The sequence below is a fragment of the Pseudorasbora parva genome, chromosome 1, assembly GCF_024679245.1.
Source record: "Pseudorasbora parva isolate DD20220531a chromosome 1, ASM2467924v1, whole genome shotgun sequence".
NCBI classification, from domain to species: domain Eukaryota; kingdom Metazoa; phylum Chordata; class Actinopteri; order Cypriniformes; family Gobionidae; genus Pseudorasbora; species Pseudorasbora parva.
Window position 1 is genome coordinate 1,574,261 of NC_090172.1, and position 15,336 is coordinate 1,589,596.

Genomic DNA, 15,336 nt, shown 5'->3' on the forward strand with positions numbered 1-15,336 from the left:
AACAGTTCTATTTAACATATCTTCAAACATCCTCTAAAAACATCAAATAGCTGTAAGAAACTGCGAATCTAAAAACAATTACTTAACGTTTCTTTAATAAGGCCATTTCAAAGAGAATAATATCTATTTTCAACGAGACACCTAAAAAAACATAGCAGTGTGAAAAAAAAACAACTGTTTTATGCCTGTCACTCTGTAACATGTACAGACCGTTCCAGCCCTCTTCACGACTTCACCCAAACCATTTTTTTTCCTTGGGCATGAATTTTCTGTGAAAATCATTCCAAACATTATCATCTCGATTTCTTCCCGTTTCTGTTGCGTGTCATGTGTGCCGTTTTTTATGCCTTTGCACACCAGAAGCGTGTCTGACGCAGCGCTGCTGCTGCTATTGATGTACAGGGAAGGCCTATACTACTTCATGTATAGCCTACTTCATGTATAGCCTACTTCATGTATAGCCTACTTCATGTTAAACATAAATAAATAGCCTACTAATACAGCAAAGACAACGTCAGCACTCTGCAGTATTGACCATACATATGGTATTGATGGCAAAATAGGCTGCAGAATATTTCGTTCTGTATTAAAAATCGATAATTATTATTTATTTAAATTACTTGCATATGTCACAACCTAAAGACTTTTAAACATTAAAATGTAATTTAATAATAGCCTATGTATTTATGTCAAAATGACATCTAAACATCTTTTCCTACACTGCAAAAATGTTCTTCTTATTTTAAGGATTTTTTTTCTTTTTCCAGTCCAAATATCTAAAAATCCTTAAATCAAGATGCATTTACTAGACAAGTAAAATGACAAGATATTTTTGCTTGTTTTCTGGGGGGAAAAAAATCGAAATGAAGTGAGTTTTTGCTTAAAACAGGCAAATGGATCTGCGAAAGGGGTGAGAAAAATAATCTTATTTCTGTTTGGGACGGAAACAAGAAGCAAGATTTCATTTAGAAATTAGATTATTTTTCTCACCCCATTGGCAGATCATTTTGCCTATTTTAAGACAAAACTCCCTTCCTTTTGCTTTTATTTTCAAAAAAACAAGAAAAAATATCTTATGTCGTTTTACTGATCTAGTAAATGCATCTTGATTTAAGAATTGTTAGATATTTAGGCTAGAAACAAGACAAAATTACAAAGTAAAAAGATAATTTTTTGCAGTGTATTCTATTTTGCCTGGAAACGCTTCAAACACGCTTGCATGTTGTGTGAAAAATAGGCATCTGTTCTATTTCTAGCATGGACACAATTTTAGAGATGCACACTATTTTGTGCAAGCTCTAGTTTTGCAGTGTGTCGCCGGCCTGAAGTCTTGCGAGATTTTGCGAGATTTGCTGTGTTTACAGTCGGGACTCTGGTTGAAAATCTGTTCATGTGTGGTGTGCTGTCTTTGTCACATCATGGCACACCACACACTATAGGAGCAAAACGGTTAAATCTAGGGTTATTGGTCCTCATGTTTGTGATATATCACATTTTGAAAATCTTATAAGATGTAAAAAATCTTTTGGTGTGTACCCATTAGGCATGTGCCGATATCAATTTTTCATGCTGCGATTAATTGATGACGTTTTATCACGATATACAATATTATCACGGTATTTAAATAAGTTGCAAAAAAAAAAGTGTTGCCATAGCATAACAGCTTTAAGAACTATTTTTGTAAGAACAAAAATAACTGAATGTTTAAATACAATAATGCACCAAAATATATACAGCTCTGGAAAAAATTAAGAGACCCCTCATTGAGAAATCAATGTTAAGTGGTCTCTTGATTTTTTCCAGAGCTGTAAAAGTACAATTTTCAAACAGATTAAAGTGCAAAAGAATTAGGCTATAAAGAACAACAGGTAGGCTTACAAATTACAATAAGGGCTCATTAGTTTATGCATTAACTAAGATTGAACAATAGCTACATTTGGTACAGAAAGTATAATGTTTTTGTTAATGTTAGTTAAGAAATACCGATCATTGTTAGTTTTATCTTAGGTCCATTAAAAGTTATTTTGATTTTGATTTTAATGTTATTAAAAAGTAACTAAGAAATTAACATAGAATGATTAATTCTTTATAAGTATTTTTTCATTGTCAGTTTGGTAATAATGAATTAACATGTTAACTAATGAAGTCGTATCTCAAAGTTATACTGAACAATAACAAATAATCAGAACAGTTCTAATTATTAGGGTTGTAGTCCAGATTAAAACATAAAAATGTTTAAATTTGAAAATAAATAGCCTATTAAGTCTTTAAGTATTAAGTATTTGGTGCTTGATGAACAACATTGGCTGTTTTAAAAACTACACGCGTTTTTTTGTTTGTTTGCTGGTTTCCGGGGTAACCGGCTTCATTCTGCAGTTCATCAGCGCCCTCTGCTGTCACTGAGCGGCACTTCAGCAGCGCGTCTCCTTCACCGGTTCAGTCATGTGCAAACGCACGTTGGGCTTGTTTATATCTGAGCGCGTGTCCCTTTGACGCAGAATACAGCGGTGTTGAGCATTTATACGGTTGATGGGCAAAGTATTCTTGAGTGCATTATAAAAAAAATCATAAATTGTTAATAAATTATTATTTACGATATTTTAAAGTGCCCACGATAACAATATCGTGCATATTCATTATCGTGATAAATCGCATTATCGAAAATCGGCACATGTCTAGTACCCATCATAAGGTTTGTCTCTTATTCAGTAATACAACAGAGTTAATTTATTTTGGCTGCAACAGCGCTATATAAATGTAACAAATTATTTTGATTATTATGAAAAGTCCATCAATGCAAGTCTATGGGATATTTATTGTGAAATGCAATATATGTAAATCTGTAAAGAAACCAGTCAGAATTGTCAAATGTAATCATTTTGCAACATTTCTTACGTTATCTTCTGTGATTTTCCGCTGTCAGTCACAGTAATAACAGCTGTGCCAGTGGTTGACAAACCTTTTCCTTCCAGGTCAGCAGCCACAACTGTCACAGTGTATTTGGGCCATTTCTGGAAGGGAAGATGATTTCACATGAGTTTGTTTACATTAAATTATCCTTCACCACTGCGAGATCATTCCTCAGATTTCTCACCTCTTTGTCCAAGCCTTCAGAATTCACAGAAATTCCTCCAGTAACAGAGTTGATTTGAAACATGTTTGGATTTGGCAATTCTGGTTCTTGCTTGATTATTGAGTATCTGAGATCTGCATTGTAAGTATCTGGATCATCTGTATCAGTGGCTGTGACGGTCATAAACTCATGACCTTCAGAGAGAGAAGAATAAAGACTGATTAGGCGGTACGAGCTGAAGAGGCTGAAACCATTTCACTGAGAAACTGCACCTACACCTACCTATTTTAACAGCTTTAGGAACTTCTCCATTGAATGGATTTTGTGTAAAAACAGGAGGATTATCATTTGCATCCATCACATTTACAATAATCTCCATTGGACATTCTGCTATAGAAGGCACATCAGCTCCAGAGGCATGAGCGACAAGCTAAAGACAGGAGAAGAAATAAAGGCACGTTAAGAGGCAAATATCTGCGGTTGAAACTTTTAGTCCATGTCTGCTAGCTTTGAGACATTAAAATGCAACTGTAGTTGAAGAAAACGTACTATTTTTAGTAGATATATAAATGAAAAAAATAAATACAAATAATTTACGGCCTCTGCAAACACATCAAAAAAGTGTAAAGCATTTAAATGTTTTATCTGATTAACTGACAACTTTTGCAGACAATCCAATGCTGAAATACACTAAGAACTAACTGTTGATTTTAAAACGCACTAAATCAACTTACTCTGTATGAAGCTTTTGTTTCTCTGTCGAGTGGCCGAGTCACAGACACAAACCCAGAAAATTTGTCTATAATAAAAGTCCCCTTAGGGTCCATATCGGCCCCTTCACCGGTGATCTTGAACTGCATCTGAGTTTCTCTAGAATAGTCCGACTTGATCTAAATACAGAAAAATACAGAAAGAAATAACAGAACGAAGTCAATAACAGACAAACCTCTTCTCAGCCATAACATTTTGAATGACTTTCACTCACCTGAGCCAGCTTTATTGGGAAAGGACCTCGGCTGTTCTCAAGTACACTGAACGGAGGAATAATCCAACCTGCTCTCTTTGAAAAAATATCTTATGTCGTTTTACTGATCTAGTAAATACATCTTGATTTAAGAATTGTTAGATATTTAGGCTAGAAACAAGACAAAATTACTAAGTAAAAAGATAATTTTTTGCAGTGTATTCTATTTTGCCTGGAAACGCTTCAAACACGCTTGCATGTTGCGTGAAAAATAGGCATCTGTTCTATTTCTAGCATGGACACGATTTCAAAGATGCACACTATTTTGTGCAAGCTCTAGTTTTGCAGTGTGTCGCCGGCCTGAAGTCTTGCGAGATTTTGCGAGATTTGCTGTGTTTACAGTCGGGACTCTGGTTGAAAATCTGTTCATGTGTGGTGTGCTGTCTTTGTCACATCATGGCACACCACACACTATAGGAGCAAAACGGTTAAATCTAGGATAATTGTTCCTCATGTTTGTGGTATATCACATTTTGAAAATCTTATAAGATGTAAAAAATCTTTTGGTGTGTACCCATCATAAGGTTTGTCTCTTATTCAGTAATACAACAAAGTTAATTTATTTTGGCTGCAACAGCGCTATATAAATGTAACAAATTATTTTTATTATTATGAAAAGTCCATCAATGCAAGTCTATGGGATATTTATTGTGAAATGCAAGATCTGTAAATCTCTAAAGAAACCAGTCAGAATTGTCAAATGTAATCATTTTGCAACATTTCTTACGTTATCTTCTGTGATTTTCCGCTGTCAGTCACAGTAATAACAGCTGTGCCAGTGGTTGACAAACCTTTTCCTTCCAGGTCAGCAGCCACAACTGTCAAAGTGTATTTGGGCCATTTCTGGAAGGGAAGATGATTTCACATGAGTTTGTTTACATTAAATTATCCTTCACCACTGCGAGATCATTCCTCAGATTTCTCACCTCTTTGTCCAAGCCTTCAGAATTCACAGAAATTCCTCCAGTAAAAGAGTTGATTTGAAACATGTTTGGATTTGGCAATTCTGGTTCTTGCTTGATTATTGAGTATCTGAGATCTGCATTGTAAGTATCTGGATCATCTGCATCAGTGGCTGGGACGGTCATAAACTCAAGACCTTCAGAGAGTGAAGAATAAAGACTGATTAGGCGGTACGAGCTGAAGAGGCTGAAACCATTTCACTGAGAAACTGCACCTACACCTACCTATTTTAACAGCTTTAGGAACTTCTCCATTGAATGGATTTTGTGTAAAAACAGGAGGATTATCATTTGCATCCATCACATTTACAATAATCTCAATTGGACTTTCTGCTATAGAAGGCTCATCAGCTCCAGAGGCATGAGCGACAAGCTAAAAACAGGAGAAGAAATAAAGGCACGTTAAGAGGCAAATATCTGCGGTTGAAACTTTTAGTCCATGTCTGCTAGCTTTGAGACATTAAAATGCAACTGTAGTTGAAGAAAACGTACTATTTTTAGTAGATATATAAATGAAAAAAATAAATACAAATAATTTACGGCCTCTGCAAACACATCAAAAAAGTGTAAAGCATTTAAATGTTTTATCTGATTAACTGACAACTTTTGCAGACAATCCAATGCTGAAATACACTAAGAACTAACTGTTGATTTTAAAAGTTAGAGGCACTAAATCAACTTACCATGTATGAAGCTTTTGTTTCTCTGTCGAGTGGCCGAGTCACAAACACAAACCCAGAATGTTTGTCTATAATAAAAGTCCCCTTAGGGTCCAGATCGGCCCCTTCACCGGTGATCTTGTACTGCATCCGAGTTTCTTTAGAATAGTCCGACTTGATCTAAATACAGAAAGAAATAACAGAATGAAGTTAATACCAGAAAAACTTCTTCTCAGCCATAACATTTTGAATGACTTTCACTCACCTGGACCAGCTTTATTGGGAAAGGACCTCGGCTGTTCTCAAGTACACTGAACGGAGGAATAACCCAACCTCTCTTTGCTCTCCTCAGACCCGTCGAAGACTTTGGAAATGTCAGAACCAGATCATCGGAAGCAGATTCCATCTAAAAAAAGTTAGTAAAATGCAATGAGCAAAAAAAACGTCTCGGGTTACTATTGTAACCCTTGTTCCCTGAGAGGGAACGAGACACTGCGTCGTCGAGTGACGACACTCTGGGAACGCCCCCAGCGTGACGGCTCTGAAGTATGAATGAAATCAGCCACCAATCCGATTGGTGCAACGTCGTGACGTAACCGGCGACGGCGTACACGGAAGCTATAAGAAGGCGCCGCCCCAAACAACAGACAGCCTTTGCGATGAAGCGAGCGCTCTACGTGTAGGTGTGGCGACGAGACGCAGTGTCTCGTTCCCTCTCAGGGAACAAGGGTTACAATAGTAACCCGAGACGTTCCCTATATCGAGGGAACTCAACACTGCATCGTCGAGTGACGACACTCTGGGAACGTCAATACCCACTATGCCACACCGAGACACGCCCATCCTGGTGTGAAGCTGGATCCCAGGCACACTCAGGACGCAAGCACTCTAGCACCCGGCGTAGCCGGGAGGTCCAGCTTATAAAATCTTATAAAGGTGTGTGGATTAGCCCAACCCGCCGCCTCACAAATCTCAATAAGTGAGGCTCCCGAAAGGAGGGCCACCGAGGAGGCCAAGCCCCTCGTAGAGTGAGCCCTCACGGCCATGGGTGAAGGCATATTGCGCACCCGATAAGCCGTGGCTATCGCCTGCACGATCCAGTTACTAATAGTCTGTCTCGCCGCAGGCAACCCTTTCTTAGGGGGGCCAAAGCACACCAGAAGCTGGTCCGATTTCCTCCATTGAGCTGACCTGTTTAGATAGATCCTCAATGCCCTAACCGGGCAGAGCAGGTGCAGCCTAGCTTCCTCTGCCGTCGCGTGAGGCGGAGGATGAAAAGCCTGAAGAAATACCGACCCCATCCCTGAAGAAGGGACCTTGGGCACGTAGCCCGGTCTAGGATGCAAGATAGCTTTCACCCCGCCCGGGGCAAACTCCAAGCAAGTAGGCGTGACCGCCAATGCCTGGAGGTCCCCCACTCTCCTCAGAGAAGTGATGGCGAGGAGAAATGCTACCTTCAGGGTCAGATTTCTCGCCTCAGCCGACTCCAATGGTTCGAAGGGGGCCTCAGCCAACCCCTCCAGAACCACCGCCAGGTCCCAAGCCGGGACTCTGGGATGAGCCGCAGGCCTCAATCTCCTAGCCCCACAGAGAAAACGCACAACCAAGTGGTGTCTACCCAAAGGGCCCCCTTCCAAAGGCGAGTGGAAAGCCCCTATGGCTGCCACATACACCTTCAGAGTGGATGGGGTCAAACCCGCGGAGAAACGGTCCTGGAGGAACTCCAGTACTGAAGCGATTGCGCAGTCAACTGGGTCCACCCCCCTTTCTCTACACCAGCTAGTAAAGACATTCCACTTTAGGCTATACAGTTTCCTCGTAGAGGGAGCCCTAGAGCTGAGAATGGTCTCAACGACCTCCTGTGGCAGACCCTCCTCTAGGTACTGTGCCCCCTCAGAGGCCAGACCCAGAGGTTCCACAACTCATGCCTGGGGTGGAAAATCACACCCCCTGCCTGAGACAGCAAATCCCTCCTCAGAGGGACCTGCCACGGGGTCCCGTCTAGAAGTGCCACAATGTCGGAGAACCAAGCTCGGGACGGCCACCGGGGTGCCACTAATAGGAGGCTGATGCCCTCCCGGCGGACTTGCTCTAGAACTCCCGGGAGCAGAATGATCGGGGGAAATGCGTACAGACGCTGCCTCGGCCACGTCTGTGTCATGGCATCCAGCCCCAACGGGGCCGGAGGCCTGAGGCTGAACCACAGTGGGCAGTGGGTCGTTTCTACGGAAGCAAACAGATCCACTTCCACTGGGCCGAACCTCTCGCAAATGGCCTCCACCACCTCTGGATGGAGCCGCCACTCCCCGGGCCTCAGCCCCTGCCTCGACAGGACATCCGCTCCCTGGTTCTGGTCCCCTGGGACATACATCGCTCTGAGAGACGACAGTTTCCCCTGGGACCACAGGAGGATCTGAAGCGCCAATTTGCATAGTGGGCGTGACCTCAGACCCCCCTGGTGATTGAGATACGATACCACCGACGTATTGTCGGATCGTATCAGGACATGGTGGCCGTGAAGGTCTGGGAGAAAGCTCCTCAAAGCTTTGTAAACCGCCAACATTTCCAAGCAATTTATGTGCCAGGAGGAATGTTGGGGTCCCCACGAACCCCTCATGAACCGGCCTTCCATGACCGCGCCCCAGCCCGTGAGGGAGGCGTCTGTTGAAAGGATCTTCCTGCAACATAACGCTCCTAACACGGGCCCCTGGGACAGGAACCTCGGATCCTTCCATATAACGAGGGAACGAAGGCATCTGCGCGTTACCCTGATCATACGGAAAGGTTTTCCCCTCGAGGAAAACCCCTTGGTTCCTAGCCACCACTGGAGGGGCCTCATGTATAGCAGACCCAAGGGAATTACGTTGGATGCTGCTGCCATGAGTCCCAGCAGTCTCTGCAACTGCTTCACAGTGCGGCTGTGGCCTAGCTTCACCCCTGAGACCTCCGCCAGTATAGAACCCACCCGTGCGGGAGACATGCTCGCTCGCATCGAGGTTGAGTCCCATACCACCCCGAGGAACGTAGTCCTCTGGGCGGGTATCAACACGCTCTTGGCCGTGTTCAGTCTCAGCCCCAAGCACCTGAGATGGGCTAAAACAACATCTCGATGCCGAATCGCCATCTCGCGCGACTTTGCCATAATGAGCCAGTCGTCGATGTAATTCAGCACACGGATGCCCTGCAGCCTCATAGGGGCCAGAGCTGCATCCATGCACTTCGTGAAGGTGCGAGGGGAAAGAGCTAGACCGAAAGGAAGCACCCGATATTGGTACGCTTCGCCCCCGAAAGCGAACCTCAGGAACTTCCTGTGGGCAGGAAGGATGGAGACATGAAAGTATGCGTCCTTTAGATCTATCGTGACGAACCAGTCCTCGAACTGGATCAGATTCACGATCATTTGAATTGTGAGCATCTTGAACCTGAATCTCCTCAGAGACCGATTCAAGTACCTCAGATCTAATATTGGACGTAAGCCTCCACCCTTTTTGGGAACAATGAAATAACGGCTGTAAAAGCCCGACTCCCTGTCTGGCGGAGGGATCTTTTCTATCGCCCCCTTGACCAGCAGAGACTGTACTTCTTGTTCCATAACCTGCCTCTGGGCCGGGGGGACCACAGTCCAGACCACCCCGCTGAACTTCGGTGGTGGAACTCTGAACTGCAATCTGTACCCCCTTCCCACTGTACTCAGGACCCAAGCAGAAATATTCGGGAGACACATCCATGCGCCGATATATTCTACTAGGGGAACCAGCTCTCGAGGCTGGTCTCTGGTACCCACCGAACCCCCTGCCCAACCCCCTGAAGCGGCCGCCCGGCAGAGCTTAGTCGGGGAGGATTTTCGGTGTGCGCACGCATTCGCTGCCCCGCCGCAGGTCGATTTCGAGGCGGCTGGGACAGCACACGTACGCGGGAAAACGATGAGGCCCGAAGCGTTGTTAACGGCGGGAAAACAACATCGATTTCCCCAGAGCTGCGGGCTCGGAACGACCTCGGTCGTCCGCCCCCGGGAGGGCCAGCTCTGAGCGATCCCGCCGCAGCTAGGGCCGCTTGCCAGAAGCCTTCTTCGCCTGAAGGACTTCCCTCAAGTCGCCCTTCGGCTTAGAAGACTTCTGGCGAGAACGTCGCCTCCTTTGCCAGGCTCCCTCGGGAGGGGCGCGGGAAGCGACGCTCTCCTTTTGCGCCTGTCTGTGGGCGCTGGTGGAGGGCCGGGACTGGCCGCCAGAGACCTCCCTGCTGGCTACAGGAGGCCCCTGGCGGCGAGGGAGATACTGCCGGAAAGCCGCCGACTGTTTCCTCACCTCCTGGAATCTCTCGACAATGCTATTGACTGCGTCGCCGAAGAGACCCACAGGAGCTATCGGGGAATCCAGAAGGAAGGATTTCTCCTTCTCCTTCATCCCCGACAGGTTTAACCAAAGGTGCCTCTCCACGCACACCATGCCAGCCATAGAGCGGCCGATAGCACGGGCCGTCTCTTTGGTGACGCGGAGAGACAAGTCGGTAGCTTTCCGCAGCTCTGTAATATCGTCCGGAGACGGACCCTCTCCCTCATCGAGCTCTTTGAGGAGCTCAGCTTGGTATGCCTGCAGTACCGCCATGGTGTGCAGGCAACTACCAGCTCTACCGGCCGCTCGATAAGCCCTGCCCACCAGGGACGACGTGTCCCTGCATGGCTTGGTGGGCAGGACAGGGGCTTTCAGGGACGCTGCTGCCTCGGGAGACAGGTAGCTCGCTAGTGCCTCCTCGATGCGAGGCAGCGTCCCATAACCAGCCTCAGCCGCACCCACGACACACCCGAAGTCAAGAACTGGGGGTGTCGATAGGCGCGACGAGTATGGTTTTCCCCATGATTTGCACAACTCATTGTGCAAATCCGGGAAAAACGGCAAGCCCCTGCGTGGCGGCTGAGCACGCTTTTTGAAGAAGCATCCATCCAACCTGCTCACAGGCTGGACTTCCACCTCTTCCTGTGGCCAGTCGATACTGAGTTTGGCCACAGCACGTGTCAGCACGTCCACCAGCTCTTCTTGAGCGGGAGAGTGAAGAGGTGAATTCACCTGCACTCCGCCCGCCTCCAGGCTGAACTGATCTGATCCCTCGGAATCAGACAGCATCAGCACTGGGTTATCGACCTCGTGGGAAGAAGCCGCAGCGCGGGCTTCCTCACGAGGCGGAAGAGCGTCTGAATCATCGGACGAGGATTGGGAAGATGCCTCAGCATGCCCGCCTCCCGTCGCGAGATCCAGTTGTGAGCCCCAGGATCTACGCCGCCGCGCTGCCTCAACAGACGCGGGACCAGACCCACGGGGCTCGCGAGCCTGACCGCCTTCGGTGAAGACGGCCAGCCGTGAGCGCAGCACCCGGAGCGGCAGCCTCTCACACTCGCTGCAGGCGGCACCCTCAAGCGCCGCCTGAGCGTGCTGCGCTCCGAGACACTGCACACACAGCTGGTGTGTGTCCGAGCCCGTAATGAAGCGCGGGCACGGATGAACACACCTTCTAAACTGCTCGCTTGCCATGCTTTCTTAGAGAGGGACTGATATTCAGACAGACAACAGTAAATAGACAAACAATATTCACACAGAGCGCCTCGCTGAAGAGCAAAGACTGTCTGTTGTTTGGGGCGGCGCCTTCTTATAGCTTCCGTGTACGCCGTCGCCGGTTACGTCACGACGTTGCACCAATCGGATTGGTGGCTGATTTCATTCATACTTCAGAGCCGTCACGCTGGGGGCGTTCCCAGAGTGTCGTCACTCGACGACGCAGTGTTGAGTTCCCTCGATATAGGGAACAACATTATTCTTTAGAATTAAACAGCTGTAGGATTTAAAATAATCAAAGATGTTTGCTTTAATGTTTCATCCTCCACAAGGGCCATTTGGAATTCCTAAACTCAAAGAGAAGCTGGAGGTCTGCAGGCCAAAATGTGAGACACCCCTCGCTGCAGCCTGTAGCACGATGACGTTGCTGGATCAGATCCAATACGTACTGGATGGTGGATCGTTATGGCAACGTCATTCATTCCGATCTCTGGGTTAATTTATAATGCGTATGCGCTAGTCTTGACATGTATGATCATTATTGTATATAGATGATGTTCTAAACTGTGTAGTTGTAGTACTGATAAATAGTATTAAGTAATTATTGATGAATAAATCATCTTTTCATAAATGTGATGCCTAAATTACATAGTTTCGCTGTACATGCATGCAAAACAGTTACAATTTTATATTCTGATCATACTTGCTGTTGAGTGGAAGGAAAAATTAGTCAAGTAATTGTCTCTGTAATTTTAATCCTCAAGGTACAATGCAACACGATCTGTAAAGAGCTTAAAATACCAGTAGCCTACACATTCAAGGGAAAATGCAAAACGTGTGTCCTGATGAGCATGTTATTAATCATTATTTTTGCGCGAGCGGTTTGAGTATTTATCTATCCAGCAAAACTCTCCTGTGCATTCAATGATGTCCCCAAAACTCTACTGCGCATGCGTATATGACGTCATCCAATTGTGAATGAAACCACCGCGCATGCGCGTCCAGTACGCGTTGGATCTGATCCAGTACGTCATCGTGCTTCAGGCTGCAGCGAGGACTTCTTGCAAAATGTGTGTCACACCTTTACAGTGGGGGAAGTGGAAATGATCTGATTGGTCAGTTTGAATGTCTCACATTAGGGTTTCAGTCACATTGTCAAGAAAAGAATAAAAGAAGATTGTAACGGTTGTTCTGTCTTTTGATTCTCTGGCTCTCTCTTCTTGGGGTCTGCTTTCTGGCGCTTCCTTTCACTGGGCTTCTTTGCTCACGCTCTTTCTCTCTTCTCTTTTTAAAGCCTCTCTCGCCCCCCCCCCCCCCCATGATGTTTTTATCATCTCATACATCTATGTTAGTGAAACAATAACCAGATTTTTTCATTAAATCCTTTCTACTACAAATTATATGCTAACTAGTTTTGACTTTAAAGGGCTACCTATTGCAATACTATAGTCATCTCCCACATATTTTACTACTGTAGCTGCTCTTATTTACGTATGAGTTGCAGTGTGGTAATAGACAGAGATTGAATTTGAATTAAAGGTGCACTATGCAACTTTTCGTCCACTGGAGGGCGATTCTAAACGGCTCGCGAGTACTTTTATTATGACGGTCAGGTAAAAACAGCTATTGTTACCATATCAGATACATTTAAGGGGCCAAGAGCTTCGGCCATCCGTCCGCTCTCTTCCCTGAACTGAAATGAAGTAGTGGGCTGTACTTTCCACACGACTGACATCAGGTTCAAGTACGCCAGGTTGGCTGGTGGTTATGTTGCCCGCATACTGCCTCCCATGGCCGAGACTGGTATTACGACACCTGTCGGTCCGGGGCTAGTAATGCTAATGCTAATTAAGGTTGATATCTCTGCAGCACTATAACTTGACATTTTTTTAATTACATCATCGCCCTTATTTCTTCTCATTCTTTTGATGCATGTAGGTCATTTTTTTGAAAATTTTTACCTCAATTTTAACACATGGCACCTTTAACAGAGATAAAGTTTGAATTAACAGAGTTAAAGTGAATTAAAATTGGACATTAAATTAGATATTAAACGAAACAGACATGCCGCCTAAGAAAGCAAGTAATTATGTGGAGGAAGAGCTGGATAATATATAAAATAAAATAAAAATCGCTTTGTGGTGTGGCAAGCAGCGGGGCGAGGGACTGCGAGAGCGGGCCGGTGACGAGTGGTAATGGGTACCAGCTGCGTGACACACCGGTCTCGTCTCGCGGCCAAGGGACGGGAGCATAAAAGGAGGAGCGAAGGCAGCGGAAGACGAGAGAGGACCAGGCCTGGACTTTATGTTGAGTTTTATTATGTGTGTATAGGCGGGCAGTCGTCCGTGAGGTGCTGCCCGCGGTTTTACTTTCGTTTTGTTTATTTATTTGTATATTAAAGTTGTTAAACGTTCGCCTCCTTCCTTCCATCCACGAACATTATTACATGCTTGAATCCATAATGGAAAAGCTTTCCAATGTGGGTGTATAGCAAGCTCAAATAGTAAGCCTGCTTATTGAAGTCAATGCCCTGAAGGAAATTCTGAAAGAGACGGATAAGGTCATCTGCGCACTGGAGAGAAGAGTCGGTGACTTAGAACAATACATGCGGTTGGAGGAAGTAACCATCAATGGACTGGAAACAAAACATCAAACTTATGTGAGAGCTACTGCCGCTAGTACCGGCGGAATGAATGAGGGCGAGAACACACCGGCGGAGTAGCTACAACATCTCGAGCGGCAGGTTGTTTGTACCATACCTCACAAGTAAGAGCATCAGCATTAAAACGGAGGATATATCTGCCTGTCATGTACTTCCTAGAAGGATCCGCACGGCCAAACCAGAAATTATAGTTCATTTTGTGAGCAGAAGTTGAACTATTGCGCCAGGCCCGGAAACTTAAAGGGACTGGGGTGTACATTAATGAACACCTTACCAAAAAAAGAACACTGATATTGCGAGACAAGCACAGAGTTTATGAAAGCAATACAAGATACAAGCAACGTGGAGCAGAAATGGTCATGTGATGATTCGATTAAATGGAACGCCAGAAGAAACAAGAGTGATTTCGGTAAGGGAAATCGTCGATCCTGGAAAGTTTAAATGAACATCATGGGGACATTGCTAAATAAATTTTGTTATACTAAGAGTACTTTAATTAATGTTAAGTTGATTGTCTCTAATAAGAATGCTTTTTGTGTTAAAAGAAACACCTGTAATCTTGGATATAAGATTTTCGTTAAGAATAGTTTATTTAAGGACCTAAAGACCAATTATTAACTCTCGGACTCAACCATATAGTCAAGTTTAAAAAACAAACAAAAAGCTCATCATTAACTATTAACTTATAAGACTTATAACTGATTATTATTATAAAGTGTTACCTAAGCATTCATTTATGGGATGGGGTACATTTTAGGGTCCCTATTCAGGGTTTATTAGCTTTAGTTTTCATGGCTGGCCGTACAGTATTCCCTTACATATGATAAATGAAGTAGAATGTAAAAGTGTACACGTTTAGGTAATCATAGCTTTTAGGCTTTAGCTTAGTTTGAAACCAATCAGAGAGGGCTGTGAAAAATTACATTTATTTGTAGTGATTGGATATTTCATGAATCTAGCATGTCTCCAATAATTAGTCCTAGACTGAAAATAAGCTGAAAATTATCATTGAATATGTAAAGTAGCACATAACTGAGATGCCCAATAGAGGTCAGGCTTGTGCTGTACTGACAGCAGTTTCCAAAAGGAGCTTGTTTGTACCTGTGGAGAGGAGACGGTTGTGGTCGTGTCCATGTGATGGTCCTCATGATGGTGAACTCGCTCAACTCTGACAGATACTGTGTGCTTCTTGCCACTGGAGTCCCAAGCGTGCACAGAAAACACCTTGTGGCCTTCATGAAGAGTCACTTGTCTCTTGAGTGTTACAGTCCCATCCGTGTTCACATAAAACCGCTTGTCAGCGGACTGAAAGAGTGTTCTCGTTCTTCCATCGCATGTATTGAAATTTACTGTCAGAAAAAAGGATTCAATTGATGCAATAGAGAGACTTGTCATATGTAAACCTGGTTC

The 15,336-nt window shown here is 44.6% G+C and overlaps 1 protein-coding gene across 1 annotated transcript in view; it reads right to left on the bottom strand.

Annotated features, from left to right (window-relative positions):
* The window catches only part of si:busm1-71b9.3 (cadherin-1), a 54,248-nt gene that overhangs the window by 22,687 nt on the left and 16,225 nt on the right, over positions 1 to 15,336 (bottom strand). The window contains exons 3-13 of the mRNA XM_067451829.1: positions 15,028 to 15,275; positions 5,984 to 6,124; positions 5,743 to 5,898; positions 5,285 to 5,432; positions 5,024 to 5,196; positions 4,825 to 4,940; positions 4,059 to 4,131; positions 3,808 to 3,963; positions 3,356 to 3,503; positions 3,095 to 3,267; positions 2,896 to 3,011 (exon numbers count right to left, since the gene is read on the bottom strand). Coding sequence (XP_067307930.1) covers positions 2,896 to 3,011; positions 3,095 to 3,267; positions 3,356 to 3,503; positions 3,808 to 3,963; positions 4,059 to 4,131; positions 4,825 to 4,940; positions 5,024 to 5,196; positions 5,285 to 5,432; positions 5,743 to 5,898; positions 5,984 to 6,124; positions 15,028 to 15,275 — 1,648 coding nt within the window. The remainder of the gene's footprint in view (positions 1 to 2,895; positions 3,012 to 3,094; positions 3,268 to 3,355; positions 3,504 to 3,807; positions 3,964 to 4,058; positions 4,132 to 4,824; positions 4,941 to 5,023; positions 5,197 to 5,284; positions 5,433 to 5,742; positions 5,899 to 5,983; positions 6,125 to 15,027; positions 15,276 to 15,336) is intronic.